The 20371-nt window shown below is 47.9% G+C and overlaps 1 protein-coding gene across 1 annotated transcript in view; it reads right to left on the bottom strand.

Moving 5' to 3' along the window:
* The window catches only part of LOC140482487 (sterol 26-hydroxylase, mitochondrial-like), a 50135-nt gene extending 29990 nt beyond the window's left edge, over positions 1-20145 (bottom strand). Inside the window, exons 1-4 of the mRNA XM_072580028.1 lie at positions 19897-20145; positions 17022-17200; positions 9676-9875; positions 7949-8146 (exon numbers count right to left, since the gene is read on the bottom strand). Of these exons, the coding sequence (XP_072436129.1) occupies positions 7949-8146; positions 9676-9875; positions 17022-17200; positions 19897-20145 (826 nt within the window). The remainder of the gene's footprint in view (positions 1-7948; positions 8147-9675; positions 9876-17021; positions 17201-19896) is intronic.
* Between the last annotated feature and the right edge of the window lie 226 nt (positions 20146-20371).

Below are 20371 nucleotides of genomic sequence, written 5' to 3' on the forward strand. Positions count from 1 at the left end.
ACTGTACGTAATACTCCAAGTGCGGCCGCACCAGAGTTTTGTACAGCTGCAACACAACCTCATGGCTCCGAAACCCAATCCCTCTCCCAATAAAAGCTAACACACCATATGCCTTCTTAACAATCCTATCATCCTGGGTGGCAACTTTCAGGGATCTACGTACATGGACACTGAGATCTCTCTGCTCATCTACCCTATCAAGAATCTTACCATTAGCCCAATACTCTGCATTCCTGTTGCTCCTTCCAAAGTGAATCACCTCACACTTTTCCACATTAAATTCCATTTGCCACCTCTCAGCCCAGCTCTACAGCTTATCTATGGCCCTCTGTAACCTACAACATCCTTTAGCACTATCCACAACTCCACCGACCTTAGTGTCATCTACAAATTTACTAACCCACCCTTCTACACCCTCATCCAGGTCATTTATAAAACTGACAAACAGCAATGGCCCCAAAACAGATCCTTGCGGTAACACACTAGTAACTGAACCCCAGGATGTACACTTCCCATCAACCATCACCCTCTGTCTTTTCGCCAATTTCTGATCCAAACCACTCAATCCCATGCCTTCGTATTTTATGCAATAACCTACTGTGGGGAACCTTATCAAATGCCTTACTGAAATCCATATACACCACATCAACCACTTTACCCTCATCCTCCTGTTTGGTCACCTTCTCAAAGAACTCAATAAGGTTTGTGAGGCACGACATACCCTTTACAAAACCGTGTTGACTATCTCTAATCAACTTATTCCTTTCTAGATGATTATAAATCCTATCTCTTGTAAACTTCTTCAACACTTTACCCACAACTGAGGTAAGGCTCACTGGTCTACAATTACCAGGGTTGTCTCTACTCTCCTTGATCAAGGGGCAACATTTGCTATCTTCCAGTGTTCTAGTACTATGCCTGTTGACAATGATGACATGAAGATCAAAGCCAAAGGCTCTGCAATCTCCTCCCTGGCTTCCCAGAGAATCCCAGGATAAATCCCATCCGGCCCAGGGGACTTATCTATTTTCACATTTTTCAGAACTGTTAACACCTCCCCCTTGTGAACCTCAATCTTGTCTAGTCTAGTCGCCTGTACCTCAGTATTCTCCTCGACAACATTATCTTTTTCCAATGTGAATACAGACAAAAAATATTCATTTAGCGCTTCTCTTATCTCCTTGAACTCCAAGCACAACTTTCTATACTGTCCTTGACTAGCCCTAATCTTACAATAATCATGCTTTTATCCCTAATATACCCATAGAAAGCATCAGGGTTTACCCTGATCCTATCCGCCAATGACTTCTCATGTCCCCTCCTGGCTCTTCTTAGCTCTCTCTTTAGGTCTTTCCTGGCTAACTTGTAACTCTCAAGCACCCTAACTGAGCCTTCATGTCTCAACCTAACATAAGCCATCTTCTTCCTCATGACAAGAGATTCAACTTCTCTCGCTCGACCACTTCTTCCCTGCCTGACAGGTACATACTTATCAAGGACATGCAGTAGCTATTCCTTGAATAAGCTCCACATTTCAATGGCGCCCATCTCCTGCAGTTTCCTTCCCCAACCTACGCTTCCTAAATCTTGCCTAATCACATCGTAATTACCTTTCCCCAAGCTGCAGCTCTTGCCCTCTGGTGTATATGCCTATCCCTTTGCATCGCTAAAGTAAACATAACTGAATTGTGGTCACTATCATCAAAATGCTCACCTACCTCCAAATCTAACACCTAACTGGGTTCATTACCCAATACTAAATCCAAAGTGGCCTCGCCCCTCGTTAGCCTGTCTACATACTGTGTCAGGAAACCCTCCTGCACACATTGGACAAAAACTAAAGTACTCGAACTATTGTATTTCCAGTCAATATTTGAAAAGTTAAAGTCTCCCATAACATTTGCCCTTTCACTCTCGCTCCTGTCGAGAATCATCTTTACCATCCTTTCCTCTACATCCCTGGAACAATTCAGAGGCCTACAGAAAACTCCCAACAGGGTGACCTCTCCTTTCCTGTTTCTAAACTCAGTCCACACTACCTCAGTTGACGAGTCCTCAAACATCCTTTCTGCCACTGTAATACCGCCCTTGAATAACAATGCCACACCTCCCCCTCTTTTACCATCTTCTCTGTTCTTACTGAAACATCTAAATCCTGGAATCTGCAACAACCATTCCTGTCTCTGCTCTATCCATGTCTCCGAAATGGCCACAACATCAAAATCCCAGGTACCAACCCATGCTGCAAGTTCACCCACCTTATTTCGGATGCTCCTGGTGTTGAAGTAGAGACACTTAAAACCAACTTCCTGCTTACCGGTGCCTTCTTGCCTCCTTGAAACCTTATTTCTGACCTCACTACTCTCAACCTCCTGGACACTGGAAGTACAATTTAGGCTCCCATCCCCCTGCTGAATTAGTTTAAAACCTCCTGAAGAGCATTCGCAAACATCCCCACCCCCCTCCCCACCCCAGGATATTGGTATTCACTTCAACCACTAGCTGTGTTCATGTTTGTGTGAGTGGACAGATGAATATGAGTGATAAGGTTTTGATCTGAAACATTGATTTTCCTGCTCCTCAGATGCTGCCTGACCTGCTGTGCTCTTCCACCTCCACATCTATTGACAGTGATGAAATTGTTTGTTGGAAAACATCACAGATACCAATACAGATGGAATTAGGACCAGTAGAGTAATAGAATCCCTACAAGTGTGGAAACAGGCCCTTCGGCCCAACAAGTCCACACCGACCCTCTGAGGTGTATCCCACCCAAACCTACTCCCCTACCCTATAACTCTACATTTACCCCTGACTAATGCACCTAACCTACACATCTCTGGACACTATGAGTAATTTTGCATGGCTGATTCACCTAACCTGCACATCTTTGGATTGTGGGAGGATTTCCACGCAGACACAGGGAGAATGTGCAAAATCCACACAGGCAGTTCACCCGAGGGTGGAATTGAACCCACCCTTTCCCTGCATTTCCCAAGGCTAATCCACCGAGGTTAATCATCCCTGGACACTATTGGGCAATTTAGCTTGGCCAACCTACCTAACCTGCACATCTTTAGACTGTGGGAGGAAATCCACACAGACACGGGGAGAATGTGCAAACGCCACATAGATAGCCACCTGAGGCTGGAATTGAACCCAGGTCCCTGGTGCTGTGAGGCAGCATTGCTAACCACTGAGTCACCGTGCCATCCAGTATTCTGGTAAATCTCACAACTAGCCGTGGAAACGAATTTAAATTAATTAATGAATGGAAGGGTGTGCATGAGAGAAAATCTGGAAAGTCAAAGAGGAAGGGTAAGGCAATAGGTACAAGGCAGTGACATGGGTAACAATACCCTGAGGGAGACAGAAAGGGACAGAACATACAAACATAAAGTGTGAACCAGTAAGTCAGGGAAAATAGCTTTACACTAACTAAGGGGAAGGAGGTTTAGGGGTGAAAGAAGATTTACAAATGTAAAAGTTTAGGTAAGGTAGTCTTGTCTGGATGTATCACTACCTGGTATGGTAACTGTACCATTCAAGTTCGGAGATGGGGTGAACTTGGCCCAGACAATCACAAAGACCAACCTCCCATCTATAGAATCCATCTCGCAGCCTCTCTATCAAGGAAAGGCCGCCAGCATTCTCAAAGATCCATCCCACCCTGGCAATGTTTTTCTATAACCCCTACCATCGGGGAGAAGGTACAGAAGCCTGAACACATGCACCAGCCGGCTTCGTAATAGTTTCTACCCTACTGTTGTTAGAATACTGAATGGACTCACAAACTCTTCACATTCGCCTCTACCGGCGTTTCTGTTTTTGCCGCTGTTTACCTATTATTTACTTATCTATGCTGCTTAACTCTGTGATCTGCCTGTATTGCTCACAAGACAAAGCTTTTCACTGTGCCTCGGAACACATGACAATAAATTCAATTCAATTGCAAATAAAGTCAAGCTGAATGGTACAGGAAGAGAGTTTAACACGATCAGTGCAGCACAGAGTGAGACTGAAATAAAAACAGAAGTGCTGGAACAACTCAGCAGGTCTGTCAGCACGTGTGGAGAGAGAAAAACAGAATTCAATATTCTTTTAAAGAGCTACATTTCAGATCTCCAGCATCATATTGTTAGAAAATAAATAACATCCACAATACCCTAAATGAACTAGTGACACAAAATGAGATGAATGCTTCAGATCCAATTGCCATCACGAGACCTGGCTATAATGTGTCCGAGGTTGCTAAATAAACATTGAAAAGACAAGCTGAATGTAAAACAAAGGGTGGTAGCCCTGATAATTAAGTATGATGTGAAGTTACATAAGTGAGAAATGATCTTGGTTTAGGATGCAAGGAACTATTAACAATATGGATGGAGATTAGGAATAGCAACTGGCCTCTAACTTTAGTTATACTCCTGGACACAACATTGAACAAGGCAGTAAAATAAAACATTTGCAGATGTTGGAAATCTGAAACAAAAAAAGAAATTGCTGGAGAAACAGCAGGTCTGCAGTGTCTATGGAGAGAACATCCAGCTCAGCACTGTCCCCATGACCGGTCCTACCGGCCAATCTCCCTTCCCACCTATCCACTCCACCCTCCCCTTTGACCTATCACCTCCATCCCCACCCCCATTCACTTATTGTACTCTATGCTACCTTCTCTCCAGCCCTCCACCCCCCTCTCATTTATCTCTCCACCCTTCAGGCTCTCTGCCTCTATTCCTGATGAAGGGTTTTTGCCCAAAACATCGATTTTCCTGCTCCTCGGATGCTGCCTGACCTGCTGTGCTTTTCCAGCACCATTCTAATCTAGACTCTATGGAGAGAAAGCAGAGTTAATGTTTCGAGTCGAATGATCCTTCTTCAGAACAAGGGTCTCTGGACCTTAAACATTAGCTTTGCTTTCTCTCCACAGGTGCTGCCAGACTTGCTAAATTTCTCCATTGAACAAGACATTATCAGAGCTTGTACCAAAGGTAATGTATTAGTAAAGGGAACTGCTAATGTTCAAAAACTCTGCACAGGTAAAATTGGCGAGGGCGGTGGAAGATAATTTTGTAGAATTCAAAGTAGCAGAGAGAAAACCCTTTGTCCCATCATGGCTGTACTGTTAAGTTTCCTGCAACAATATATTGTCAACAAGGCAAGAATAAAGCTATTTTAGATAGAGTGTGGTGTAATAATTAGCAAACTCATAGTAAACCTCCACTAGGAAATAGTCTTCACAACACAACTTAATACCACATTAAGATTGAAATTTTCATATTTCAATCACAAACAAAAATGGTAAATGAACCATATTGTCAGTATGAGGGGAGATTGGAAAATAAACTTTAGGTATGGAAATAAATAAAGAGTGGGAAGCATTTAAAGAAACAATTTAAAATATTCCACACAAATGCATTCCATTAAAAGGCAAAAGTTCAGCAAGAAAGATATAGTTGTTACATATTCAGGTTTGCATTAAATGAATGCAGAGATTTTAAAGTTGCAAAGAATAGTGGTAAGCCTGAGGATCGGGAATATTTTAGAAACCAGTGAAGGGCTACCAAAGGTTGATAAAAAGGGACATTTACAGAATATGAGAGTAACTGGTGAGATTAATTTAAACAGATGATGAGGTTGCAGTCAGAGCAAGCATAGAGGTTGGTTATGGTTATGGATGTTGGGGGTCAATTCTGTGCAGTTGGATAATTGAGAATGAGCATGTGCTGTCATCAGCTCAGCACTGTCCTCATGACCTGTCCTACCTGCCAACCTCCCTTCCCATCTATCTGCCCCACCCTCCCCTCTGACCTATCACCTCCATCCCCACCCCCATTCACCCATTGTACTCTTTGCTATGGCACTCTTCCACAGACTCTATCAACAAACACATCGACCTGGACCCAATATACCGGCCACTACAGCGGACAGCTGGAACTGACAACCGGAAGCGGCAGAGACAGGCCACTGTAAATGCCGGAGGAAACAGCACAGAAGCGCTTCACAGGAGGCTCCCAAGCACTGAGGATGTCACCTAGACAGGGGACGAAACATTTGCAAGACAAATTCCCAGCTCGGCGAACAGAACCACAACGAGCACCCGAGCTACAAATCTTCTCACAAACTTTGAACTCTTTGCTACCTTCCCCCACCCTCCCCTGTGACCTATCACCTCCATCCCCACCCCCATTTACCTATTGTACTCTTTGCTACCTTCTCCCCAGCACCCCCCACCCCCACCCTCCTCTCATTTATCTCTCCACCCTTCAGGCTCTCTGCCTCTATTCCTGATGAAGGGCTTTTGCCCAAAACATCGATTTTCCTGTTCCTCGGATGCTGCCTGACCTGCTGTGCTTTTCCAGCACCACCCTGATCTAAACATGTGCTGTCATTAGATTGTTGGTGTCTGCAAACAGACCTGGAGCAACATCATCCCCAAGAGAATGCACTTGAGATATTAGAACAAGGAGTCCCCAGCTGGGTCAAAGAGATTGGTTTTAAGGAGCATATTAAAAAGCAGAGTGAGGTGGCAGGGTTAACAGAGGGAATGTAAGATCTTACAGCCCAGGCAGCCAGAGGGACAGTTACATTGTGATTAATTTCAGTTACATCACACTGTAAATGTTTGCTATAAATTCTGTGTGTTAGGATTGAGCCCTCCACTATCACCTGATGAAGGAGCGACATTCCGAAAGCTAGTGCTTCCAATTAAACCTGTTGGACTATAACCTGGTGTTGTGTGATTTTTAACAGTCTAGAGGGCAGAGGAGAGGAACACAGGGAGTGTTAACTGAGCCTGAGGCAATAGGAAATGGCAGGGACGCTTGTGTTTATAAATAGAGGCATTGAATGTAAAAGCAAGGAAGTGATGCCACATTTTTGGCCAGGTCACGTTTGGAGCATCGTGTTCAGATCTGGGCACTTTATTTAAGGAAGGATGTTAAAGCCCTGGAGAGAGTTCAAAGGGGATTTCCTGGAATGATCCCAGGAAAGAAGGACTTGAGATACAGGGAAAGATCAGAGAGATTGGGCTTATTCTCCTTGGAGCAGATAAGATCATGGTGACCTTAGAAAGGTGTTCAAAATGATGAACAGTTTTGACGGAGTAAAGAAGGGTATTCTATTTCCATTAGTCGGTATGTCAGTAACTAGGGGTCACACTTTCAAGATTGTCAGCAAGAACTTGGAGTGAGATAGAGTCATAGAGTCATAGAGTCATGGAAACAGACCCTTCATACTGGATTAGTGGTGCTGAAAGAGCACAGCAGTTCAGGCAGCATCCAACGAGCAGCGAAATCGACGTTTCGGGCAAAAGCCCTTCATCAGGAACCACCCGAAACGTCGATTTCGCTACTCGTTGGATGCTGCCTGAACTGCTGTGCTCTTCCAGCACCACTAATCCAGTATTTGGTTTTCAGCATCTGCAGTCATTGTTTTTACCTAACAGACCCTTCAGCCCAACCCGTCCATGCCGACCAGATATCCCAACCCAATCTAGTCCCACCTGCCAGCACCCGGCCCATATCCCTCCAAACCTTCCTATTCATATACCCATCCAAATGCCTCTTAAATGCTGTAATTGTACCAGTCTCCACCACTTCCTCTGGCAGCTCATTCCATACACCTACCACCCTCTGAGGAGAAACTCCTTTCCTCGGAGAGTGTTGTTAGGATTTGGAATGCGCTGCCTGGGAGAGTGGGGGAGGCTTCAATAGAGAAAGCTTTTGAGGGGGTTACAGAGAATGGGACTAGCTGGGAGGTTAGCTCTTTCAGGCGCTGGTACAGACTCGATGGTTTGAACGGCCTCCTTTGGCCCTTTAAAATTCTATGACTAGACCATGAGGGTTTTGAAAATGAGGGTATGAGTTTTAAAATGAGGTATTTCTGACTGTGGGAGATTCTGATGTCACCAACAATGGATTCTGAGATGCAAAGAGATTCCTCGTACCAAAGTCAAACATGTCATCCCAGGCCTGAAGGTACTGCTTCCAAAATGGCAGCCAGTTCCTTGTCCACCTTGGTAAATGTTCGCAGTAGACCAGCGAACGGAACATTGTTGTGACAGCAGCGATGAATTTCTGCGTTTCTTCTGGAATCTTCTCCTGCAGACAGCCCATGCGGATCTCAAGCAAGATGGCAACAATCGCTGTTCAACAAGAGAAGCATCACCGTTAGCTCTCACCAAGAACCAGCCACTGCCTCACTAGATAGATGATTAAATTGACACATTACCTTCCATTAAAGAGAGGGGGAACACCCAACAAACAACCCATTAAGACATAGGAGCAGAAGTAGGCCATTCAGCCTATTTAGTCTGCTCCTTCATTCAGCGCTTTGATGTCTGATCTGATAATCCTCAACTCCATTTTCCTGCCGTCCCCCAGAACTCTTGATTCCCTTTGAACTCAGAATATTAGCTTGGGACCTTTGTGTCCATTACCCATACGCCACTATACATCACAGCCAGTTTTGAGAAGATTTGTAGCTCAGATTGAGGTTTTGATTAGATTACTTAGTGTGGAAACAGGCCCTTCGGCCCAACAAGTCCACACCGACCCGCCGAAGTGCAACCCACCCATACCCCTACATGTACCCCTTTTTAACCGAACACTACGGGCAATTTAGCATGGCCAATTCACCTGACCTGCACATCTTTAGACTGTGGGAGGAAACCGGAGCACCCGGAGGAAACCCACGCAGATACGGGGAGAATGTGCAAACTCTACACAGTCAGTCGCCTGAGTCGGGAATTGAACCCAGGTCTGTGGCGCTGTGAGGCAGCAGTGCTAACCACTGTGCCACCGTGCCACCCACCGTGGATGTAGGTTTGTTTGCTGAGCTGGAAGGTTCATTTCCAGACATTTCATTACCCTACTAGGTAACATCTTCAGTGGGCCTCAGGCGAAGCAATGCTGAAAATTCCTGCTTTCTATTTATGTGTTTGGGTTTCTTTGGGTTGGTGATGTCATTTCCTGTGGTGACGTCATTTCCAGTGGTGAAGTCACTTCCTGTTCCTTTTCTTACACTGTAACAAACACTACTTTGGACAAAAAATAGGCAGAAAAATAGCCACCAGGATATATGAACATCAACTAGCCACAAAAAGACATGACCCTCTCTCACTAGTATCCTCACATATGGAGGAGGAAGGACACCACTTCGACTGGGACAACACATCCATCCTAGGACAGGCTAAACAAAGACACGCACGAGAATTCCTAGAAGCATGGCATTCCAACCGGAACTCTATCAACAAATACATCGACCTAGACACCCATCTACCACCTCCTCAGAAAAGGAAGAGGAAGTGACATCTCCACAGGAAATAACATCACCGCAGGAAATGACATCACCAACCCAAAGAAACCGAAACATATAAATAGAAAGCAGGAATTTTCAGCATTGCTTCGCCTGAGGCCCACTGAAGATGTGACCTAGTTGGGTAATGAAACATCTGGAAATGAACCTTCCAGCTCAGCGAACATTCTTATATCCACTATCATCACAATCGCTCAGGATGTAAACTGCAAGAGTGGAACCAAATGAAAGATAGTTTCTCCCAGCCCTGAAAATAACTCAGTTGGATTCATGGGAAAACAGCCCCTAGCCTCATTCCACCCTCCCCCAACCTGCCCCGAACAACATCACGGTCTGATAGCCCGGCAGTGGCCTCACCTTCAAAGGTGTACTTCTGCAGTTCTGTTGTAATGTTGTGCACCGTGACCCCAGATTCACTCGCCAAGCGCAGTCTCTGGATTCGGTCAATGAAATCAGTTAACACCTCATTGATAATGCCCTGATATAGCAGAGCATCTTGTGGCTTCAGCATCCTTTCATTGAGCAAGGTCCGCAGTCTGTACCATTCCTCACCCTCCCTGAGGGGGCGAAAGACCAGGGAGACTTAAGGAGATCATTGATTGGTTCACAGCTGCTTCTTAACATGATGGAATCAACAAAGCATTACAACACATTATGGTCATTAAGTATATTCAAGGCTGTGACAGCCAAATGTTTAATCAGGAAGGGGAATCAAAGGGTTAGGGGGAAAAGGCAGGAAAGTGGAGTTGAGGATTATCAGTTGTACCGTGACCTGAGCTGATAGCTCAGTGGTTAGCACTGCTGCCTCACAGCATCAGGGACCAGGGTTTGATTCCAGCCTCAGGCAACTGTCTGTGGGGAGTTTGCACATTCTCTTTGTGGATTTCCTCCGGGTGCTCTGGTTTCCTCCCACAGTCCAAAGATGTGCATGTTAGGTGGATTGGCCATGGGACAATGGTCTGTAATGTGCAGGCTTGGAGGATTAACCATGGGAAAGGCAGGGATAGGGTGGAAGGTGGGTGGGATGCTCTTCATAGGGTCAGTATGGACTTGATGGTCCAAATGGCCTGCTTCCACACTGTAGGGATTCTTTGATCTGATTGGATGGCAGAGCAGAGTCAAAGGGCTTCCATCCCTTATGGTCTTATTTAGGTGCAATGTTGCTCTTTGCAAATTAAAATTTTAATAAACCTGATCAATTTTTAAATGTTTATTGACAGGACGAGGATATCACTGTCCAGGCCAGTATTTATTGCCAATTATCCAGAGGGCAGTTAAGAGTTAACCACATTGGTTGTGGGTCTGGAGTCACATGGAGGCCAGACCAGGTAAGGATGGCAGCTTCCTTCCCTAAAGGGCATTAGGGACCCAGATGGGCTTTTCCGACAATTGACAATGGATTCATGGCCATCACTAGACTTTTAATCTCAAATTGTTATTGAATTCAAATTCCGTCATCTGCTGGGGTGGGATTCAAACCCGGGTCCCCAGAACATTCCCTGGATTTTTAAGATGATAGTACTAGACCATAACCTCTTCAGAGAAAAAAGATTCACAAATCGCTATAAGTGGGGACACAAGTTAGTAAAATAGAGAAAAAAAAAATTGGCAAATTAAGGACTGGGCTTCAACCTGATGTAGAATCTTGTTTAGATCAGACTCAGAGTTATTCTGCACAGCTGTGGATTCCATGGTATAAAAGGATCACCGAGACACTGGAAACGTTTTTAAAAGGTATGAACTCTTAGAAAGACTGAAGAGGTTGGAACTCTGATCTGATAGAGATCTTTAAACTTCTCAAGGTGTTTAATTGAGTGAAAGCGGGGAGAATTTTTCCATTTGAGGGAGACCCCTGAAACAGAGAGCAGTAAATGTAAATTAGTCACAAATAAAATCCAGTGTGAAAGTCAGGAGCCACACATTTGGTCAGAAAGTAAAGAAAATCCATGACTACAAAATGATCACATTAAATAGCACAGATGTATTTAAGAGGGAGTTAGAGCTAAAAAAAAATGTATTTTAAAAGATGTATTTAGAGCTAAAAAAGATGTAAAATATAAGTATTGTATTTTGGAGTAAGAATTTCATTATAACCATCACTTATTTGCAGTTGGAGACCTATACCGTGCTCATTTGGAGGTTTGATTATTCTAAAAGCCATTATTCCAGAATCAGAAAATAGTTCCGACCCAGAGAGAGATTGTTACGCCTGCCGTCTCTGCGCTTGCTCTGTGCAACAGAACAAATGTAGTTCCCTCTCCCCAGCCACGGCCTTGAAAAACATCACCTTTCCATTGCGGTGGTTATTACAATTCCTTTCTGAAATCTGTCATTGAACCTCCCTCCACCCACACTCTCCAGACCCTAACCCCTCGAGTGAACCTCCCCCTCGCCCCCACACTCTCAGACAGTACACTCCAGACCCTAACCCCTCGAGTGAACCTCCCCCTCCACCCACACTCTCCAGACCCTAACCCCTCGAGTGAACCTCCCCCTCCATCCACACTCTCCAGACCCTAACCCCTTGAGTGAACCTCCCCCTTGCCCCCACACTCTCAGACTGTACGGCACAGGCGGCACGGCGGTTAGCACTGCTGCCTCACAGCGCCTGAGACCCGGGTTCAATTCCCGACTCAGGCGACTGACTGTGTGGAGTTTGCACATTCTCCCCGTGTCTGCGTGGGTTTCCTCCGGGTGCTCCGGTTTCCTCCCACAGTCTAAAGATGTGCAGGTCAGGTGAATTGGCCATCCTAAATTTCCCGTAGTGTTAGGTAAAGGGTAAATGTAGGGGCATGGGTGGGTTGCGCTTTGGCGGGTCGGTGTGGACTTGTTGGGCCGAAGGGCCTGTTTCCACACTGTAATGTAATCTAATCTACGTCCAAGACCCTAACCCCTCAAGTGAAACTCCCCCTCCCCCCACACTCAGACAGTACACTCCAGACCCTAACCCCTCGAGTGAACTTCCCCCTTCCCCCACACTCTCAGACAGTACACTCCAGATCCTAAACCTTCGAGTGAACCTCCCACTCCCCCCACACTCTCAGACAGTATACTCCAGATCCTAAACCTTCGAGTGAACCTCCCCCTCGGCCCCCACACCCTCAGACAGTACACTCCAGACCCTAACCCGAGTGAACCTCCCTCTCCCCCCACACTTTCAGACAGTACCCTCCAGCCCTTAACCCCTCGAGTGAACCTTCCCTTCCCCCCACACTCTCAGACAGTACACCCCAGACCCTAACCGCTCAAGTGAACCTCCTTCCCCCCACACTCTCAGACAGTACATCCCAGACCCTAACCCCTCGAGTGATCCTCCCTCCCCCCACACTCTCAGACAGTACACCCCAGACCCTAACCGCTCAAGTGAACCTCCCTCCCCCCAGACTCTCAGACAGTACACCCCAGACCCTAACCCCTCGAGTGATCCTCCCTCTCCCCACACTCTCAGACAGTGTGCTCCAAACACTAATCTTTCACTTTGCAAAATGTTCCCAATGCTTGTTTTGCCAATCACCTTAAATCAGTGACAAGTGATTGTCAATCCTTCTGCTCATGTGAACATATTCCCCTGGCTATATTGTGTAGGCCCCTTATCATTCCCCAACACCTCCACCAACTCTGCTCACCATGGAAGAGAGCCCTGGCTTTTCCTAATGAAGGCAAATCCTTCTTCCCTGGTAATAATCTCATAAATGATCATCACGTCCTCTCAGGCATTCACATCTTCCCAGAGATATTGGGTTTGATTCTCCAGTCGAGGCTGAATCAATGTTTTATAAAGGTTCCTTGCTTCTGTATCACTGTCGTCCTGTTTATAATGTCCAGAATCCCATGTGCCTTTTTAACTTCCTTTTCACCCTGATTTAGTTAGAGACAAAAAACTGCAGATTCTGGAATCCAAAGTAGACAGGCAGGAGGCTGGCAGAACACAGCAAGCCAGGCAGCATCACAAAGGGTTCCAGCCAAAACGTCATCTTCCCCACCTCCTGATGCTGCCTGGCTTGTTGTGTTCCGCCAACCTCCTGCCTGTCTACTTTTCACCCTGTTAGCCACATTTGTTTGTCTCAATAAACATCCCAGGGGATTTCTGCTCCTCCACCCATTTTACAACTGTATCTGCCAGCTGGTATTGCCCTGCCTACCGAAATGAATCATTTTGTAATTCTCAACATTAAATCTCATCTGCAAAGTGTTTGCCCATTCCAGCAGCCTCTGTCCTCTGTCATCACTCTCCTTCACAATACAGTAAACCTTTCATTATCCAGCACTTAAACGACCAGGAGTGTGCTGATTGATCAAATATTCTGAATAATCAAGAGGCTCCCATACAATTAATGTAAAAACACACACTACGTTATGGAAACACAACACAAGGGGATATATATATCACTGTTATAGCTTATTTAATGCATCAATCACGTACATAACATTGCAACTTTTTCCTAAATAGAACTTAGCAGAAGAGAGCTTTCTCACTCACACCCCCATTGGAATTACCAGGACATGACAGTAGGTCATGGTATTTGAGGAGAAATTGACTCGAAATTAAATTAACTGTCGATATTTTGTGTAACCATTCGACTGAACAGGTTTATTTACACCGAGGTAAATAAATTCTTACAAAATGTAATAATTGGACAGAAGAATGCAGTAAACATCACGGTATTTGGAGTATATAGTTTTTGCCCTGATTTATCGAGAGTGATGGTTCAGAACTGAAGAAGGATCATTGCACCTGAAACATTAACTCAGCTTTCTGCTCACAGATGCTGCCAGACATGCTGAGTTTTTCCAGCAACTTCTAATTTTGTTTCTGATTCCAACAATCTGCAGTACTTTGTTTTTCTGATCATAACATAGAGCCAAAGAGAGGCACAGCATAGGAACAGACTGTTCGGTCCAACCTATCCATGCCGACCAGATATCCCAACCTAATCTAGTCCCACCTGACAGCACCCGGCCCATATCCCTCTAAACACTTCCTATTTATATACCCATCCAAATGCTTTTTAAATGTTGCAATTGTACCAGCCTCCACCACATCCTCTGGCAGCTCATTCCATGCAAGTACCACCCTCTGCGTGAAAAAGTTGCCCCTTAGGTCTCTTTTATATCTTTCCCCTCTCACCCTAAACCTGCAACCTCTAGTTTCGGACTCCCAGGGAAAAGATCTTGTCTATTTACCCTGTCCATGCTCCTCCTAATTTTATAAACCTCTATAAAGTGACCCTCAGCTTCCGATGCTCCAGGGAAAACAGCCCCAGCCTGTTCAACCTGTCCCCGTAGCTCAAACCCTCCAAGTTACACAACGTCGTTCCTATTGCAGTGAGACCAGAATTGCACACAATATTCCAAACGTGGCCCAAGCAATGTCCTGCAAGGCTGAGGAGGTGACAGTGCTGTGGCAGTGACAAAGGGACTCACTGAGTGCACGCCTGAGGGAGGCAGAGAGCTTCTTCAAAGTGGGCCTCCCTTTGAGGAGACGTCACAGTGGAACAAACTTGGTTAGAGACAGAAAAAACTGCAGATATTGGAATGCTAGGCAGACAGGGCAGGAGGCTGGAACAACACAGCAAGCCAGGCAGAAACCAGTCCTGAGGAAGGGTTACACCCGAAACATCGACTTCTCCACCTCCTGGTGCTACCTGGCTTGTGGAGATCACAACGGGTCAGACAACATCCATAGAGAGTTAAAAGCCATGATGTAGAGGAGCTGGTGTTTGACTGGGTTGTATAAAGTTAAAAATCACACAACACCAGGTTATAGTCCAACAGGTTTATCTGGAAGCACTAGCTTTTGGTGGTACACCCCATAACCACCTGATGAAGGAGAGCACTCCAGAAGCTAGTCCTTCCAATTAAACCTGTTGGACCAAACCCTGGTGTTGTGTGATTTTTAACTCTCCATGGATGCTGTCTGACCCACTGTGATCACCAGCATCTGTCATTTTCCATGCCTTAAAGGAACCTTGTTGTTTTTACTACCAAAGCAATCCTGTTCCTCCGAGTCCATGTCAGAATTACAATCTACTTCTCAAACTTCTCTTAACTCATTCCTCAGTGCCCTAATTATCCTGTTCTCAAGGGGATAGATCCAGAAAAGAGCTCCCTCCACACTCTGCCTCGTGTGTTATAACAGTTTGCAGGCAGGCAAGGAACTTGCATTAAAAACATAGAACATAGGAGTGCCCATCCAGCCCCTTGAGCCAGCTCTGCCATTCAATATCACCTTGATTGATTGTCCAACTCAGTCCCATGTCCCCACTTTCTCCCCGTATCCTTTAGGCCCAACAACTGTATCTGACTCCTTCTTGAAAACATTCAATGTTTTGGCTTCAACCACATTCTCCCCACTCTCTGGGGGAAGACATTTCTCCTCATCTCCGTGGGCTGGTGGAGAGCCCCCTCCCCCTTCCACCACCTGTAGGGCCTAAGGTATGTTTTCATGGAGGTCTATTGGGGCACTGCGCCAGGGACAGTGAGGTGGGCCAGCCAGGTGACTACCAATGACTGCACTCCCCCAGCCCCATAGCCAGAGCTCACAGAGAGGGTGTGTACAGGGGAGGGACGGGCTCTTTTACCCTTGCAGTAGACGGCTCACCTGTCACTGCTGAACTGCCAATGGTGGCCAAACCAGTCCTTCAATTAGCCTCAGGGTGAAAGAGCTGCACGCCCTCCCCCAACCCCACCCCCACCACCCAGTGCTAGCTCTTCTCAGCCACTGGGAAATGGCAGGAGGGGTGATGCAGCAATGGGAAGTCCTTCTACCCTCTCCCCTCACGTCCCCAGCCTTCGTCATGATCCCACCCATGCAACCCCCACCCCCTCAACCCCCAGGTGTGCGTGCAGATGTGTGTGTATCTGTGCGTGCATTTGAGAAACTCGGTATGATCTTCATGAGATAAGGGAACCAGATATGTGAAATTAATTTGGCACGACCTTAACATAATGAATTTAATCTTTTATGATAAGTTGCCCCACCCAATGGCCCACATATTCACAAACTCTGTACTTGCCAAATGCTTCCTGGTAACAACAGCCTTAATTACTCAGCAATATTTACTTTACCAGCTCTGTGTAGCTCATTCCCACTGACAGAAAACAAACAACCGCTGAATCTGTAGAACAGAAGCAAAACATAGACATTTCTGGAGAAACTCAGCAGGTCTGGCTGCATCTGTGCGGAGAGAAAGCAGAGTCAACGTCATAGAGTCATGGAGATGTACAGCATGGAAACAGACCCTTCGGTCCAACCCGTCCATGCCGACCAGATATCCCAATGCAATCTAGTCCCACCTGCCAGCACCCAGCCCATATCCCTCCAAACCCTTCCTATTCATATACCCATCCATTTAAATGCTGTAATTGTACCAGCCTCCACCACATCCTCTGGCAGCTCATTCCATACACGTACCACCCTCTGCATGAAAAAGTTGCCCCTTAGGTCTCTTTTATATCATTCCCCTCTCACCCTAAACCTATGCCTTCTAGTTCTGGACTCCCCCACCCCAGGGAAAAGACTCTGTCTATTTATCCTATCCATGCCCCTCATAATTTTGTAAACCTCTATAAGTTTTGAGTCTGGTCACCCTGTTCTGGAACTGAGCTTATTCTGCCGTTGCTTATGGTTGCTGTCAGACCCTCTGAGTTTCTCCAGCGTTTTCTGCTTTCGTTTCATGATAGTGAGGTTCAGGATGACTTACGCAGTAATGATACCATTTGCCAGTCCCTGCACCTTTCGTTGCTCTGCCCAGAGGCTCCCCGCCATCCTCTCGGGATACTTTCCTTCCTGACGCAAAACCTGTTCAATCAAGCTGTTGTCAGCCACATTCACGAAGGGCCCCGTTCTCCATAACGGCCCAAACCTATTGTGTTCTATTATCTAACAGAATAAATGTTAGTGATTAGCTTTACAAACAGAACTTTTGCTCCACACATACTTTTAACTTCATTTCGTATTTAGTTACAAAGGTGAACTACAATAACTCACAGGTTCATATTCTTTTAGGGGGTAGTATTCGGGATCACAAGGTCATTACAATAAAGAATGAGGCCATTCAGCCCACAGCTTGTGCTGGCTCTGTGAGCATTTGCACTTAATGCCAATCTCCGACATTTAACTGTAACCCTGTACGTGGTTTCTGTCATTTCTTTGGGACATGGGTCTTGCTTTGGGCCCTTCACCTACACTCACTGCCATCCCCAACTGCCCCTTTGAAATGGTGTTTTTCAGGACATTTCACAGAGCAGTGAAGGGATGGCAGTCGGTCTGGAGTCACATATATTCCAGACCAGGTAAGGTCGGCAGATTTCCTTCCCTCAAGGACATTGGTAAAACAAATAGGGACTTCCAACAAATTGACATTGCATGACAACATACTGCCAGTCTATGAGGGAGTGAAGGGAACCCTCCCTCCCCCTTCACCTCTCCCATGTGAGTCCACAGTCTTAGTCTCTATTCTCCAGGTGAGTCTCTCCCTACCCCACGACAGTCCCAAAACTCCCCCCTGCCCCAGGTGTCTCTCTCTCTCTCTCCCCCTGCCCCTGCCCCAGATATCTCTCCCTACCCCCAGGTGTCTCACTCCCTTCCCCTGCCCCAGGTGTACCTCTCTCCCTCCCCCTGCCCCAGGTGTCTCTCTCTCTCCCCCCCCACCCCAGATGTCTCTCTCTGCACCCCCCCCCGCCCCAGGTGTCTCTCTCCTTCTCCCCCTGCCCCAGGTGCCTCTCTCTTCCCCTCCCCCTGCCCCAGATGTCTCTCCCCCCCGCCCCAGGTCTCTCTCTCTCTCCCCCTCCCCCTGCCCCAGGTGTCTCTCTCTCCCTCCCCCTGCCCCAGGTGTCTCTCTCCTTCTCCCCCTGCCCCAGGTGTCTCTCTCCTTCTCCCCCTGCCCCAGGTGTCTCTCCCTCCCCCTCCCCCTGCCCCAGGTGTCTCTCTCTCCCTCCCCCTGCCCCAGGTGTCTCTCTCTCTCCCCTTGCCCCAGGTGTCTCTCTCCTTCTCCCCCTGCCCCAGATGTCTCTCTCTCTCCCTCTTCCCCTGCCCCAGGTGTCCCTATCCCTCCCCCTGCCCCAGGTGTCTCTCCCTCCCCCTCCCCCTGCCCCAGGTGTCTCTCTCTCCCTCCCCCTGCCTCAGGTGTCTCTCTCTCTCCCCTTGCCCCAGGTGTCTCTCTCCTCCTCTCCCTGCCCCAGGTGTCTCTCTCTCCCCTTGCCCCAGGTGTCTCTCTCCTTCTCCCCCTGCCCCAGATGTCTCTCTCTCTCCCTCTTCCCCTGCCCCAGGTGTCCCTATCCCTCCCCCTGCCCCAGGTGTCTCTCTCTCCCTACCCCAGGTGCTTCTCCCTCCCCCTCCCTCTGCCCCAGATGTCTCTCCCCAAGCCCCAGGTGTCCCTCTCTCTCTCTCCCCCTGCTCCAAGTGTCTCACTCCCTCCCCCCTGCCCCAGGTTTCTCTCTCCCCCTCCCCCTGCCCCAGGTCTCTCTCCCCCTCCCCCTGCCCCAGGTGTCTCCCTCTCTCTCCACCTGCCCCAGGTCTCTCTCCCCCTTCCCCTGCCCCAAGTGTCTCTCTCCCCCTCACCCCTGCCCCAAGTGTCTCTCTCTCCCCCTCACCCCTGCCCCAAGTGTCTCTGTCCCTCTTACCCTGCCCCAAGTGTCTCTCTCCCTCTCACCCTGCCCCAAGTGTCTCTCTCCCCCTCACCCCTGCCCCAAGTGTCTCTCTCCCCCTTACCCTGCCCCAAGTGTCTCTGTCCCTCTCACCCTGCCCCAAGTGTCTCTGTCCCCCTCACCCCTGCCCCAAGTGTCTCTCTCCCCCTTACCCTGCCCCAAGTGTCTCTGTCCCTCTCACCCTGCCCCAAGTGTCTCTCTCCCCCTCACCCCTGCCCCAAGTGTCTCTCTCCCCCTTACCCTGCCCCAAGTGTCTCTGTCCCTCTCACCCTGCCCCAAGTGTCTCTCTCCCCCTCACCCCTGCCCCAAGTGTCTCTGTCCCTCTCACCCTGCCCCAAGTGTCTCTCTCCCCCTCACCCCTGCCCCAAGTGTCTCTCTCCCTCTCACCCTGCCCCAAGTGTCTCTGTCCCTCTCACCCTTCCCCAAGTGTCTCTGTCCCTCTCACCCTTCCCCAAGTGTCTCTCTCCCTCTCACCCTGCCCCAAGTGTCTCTCTCCCTCTCACCCTGCCCCAAGTGTCTCTGTCCCTCTCACCCTTCCCCAAGTGTCTCTCTCCCTCTCACCCTTCCCCAAGTGTCTCTCTCCCTCTCACCCTGCCCCAGATGTTTCTGTCCCTCTCCCTCTGCCCCAAGTGTCTCTCTCCCCCTCACCCCTGCCCCAAGTGTCTCTCTCCCCCTCACCCCTGCCCCAAGTGTCTCTCTCCCTCTCACCCTGCCCCAGATGTTTCTGTCCCTCTCCCCCTGCCCCAGGTAAGTCCCCACCCTTTCTCCCCCTGCCCCAGGTAAGTCCCCACCCTTTCTCCCCCTGCCCCAGGTAAGTCCCCACCCTTTCTCCCCCTGCCCCAGGTAAGTCCCCACCCTTTCTCCCCCTGCCCCAGGTAAGTCCCCACCCTTTCTCCCCCTGCCCGAGCTCGCCTTCCTTTCCCTGTTTACCTGGAGCTGGTGTAATTTGTGGAAGTAACCCTTGATGAACAGCCAGTAGACGATGCTCCATCCACTGGTCCCTGGTAAAGCGTGTACAGGTTTGTAGCCAAGGGCTGCACTCTCTGTGGATGCAGGTATGTTTGAGGAGTGTTTGACATCAGAGCGACCAAAGGTAGTAAAGCGCCAGGATGGGACCCCTGTCCAATCCCACCGCACATAGATTCGCCTGGGCAGCATAGACCTCATCGTAGGAAACATTCTCAACCTATGAAGAACTGTAATTAAATACTGACAGGCTGTCACGTCATACAATATATACTGATCTCCACCTAGAGACTGTCCCAGGGTCCTAGTGCTCAAAGGTTGAGTACAGTTATTGAGAATTCGATGGTAAGAGATTAGCACGCTTAGTTTGACCGTTGTCCCAATAGCATCCTCATCCTCCTATCACTCACCCAATCACTCCCCTTTTGGGAATGTCACC

The sequence above is a fragment of the Chiloscyllium punctatum genome, chromosome 10 (assembly GCF_047496795.1).
Source record: "Chiloscyllium punctatum isolate Juve2018m chromosome 10, sChiPun1.3, whole genome shotgun sequence".
Taxonomy (NCBI): Eukaryota; Metazoa; Chordata; class Chondrichthyes; order Orectolobiformes; family Hemiscylliidae; genus Chiloscyllium; species Chiloscyllium punctatum.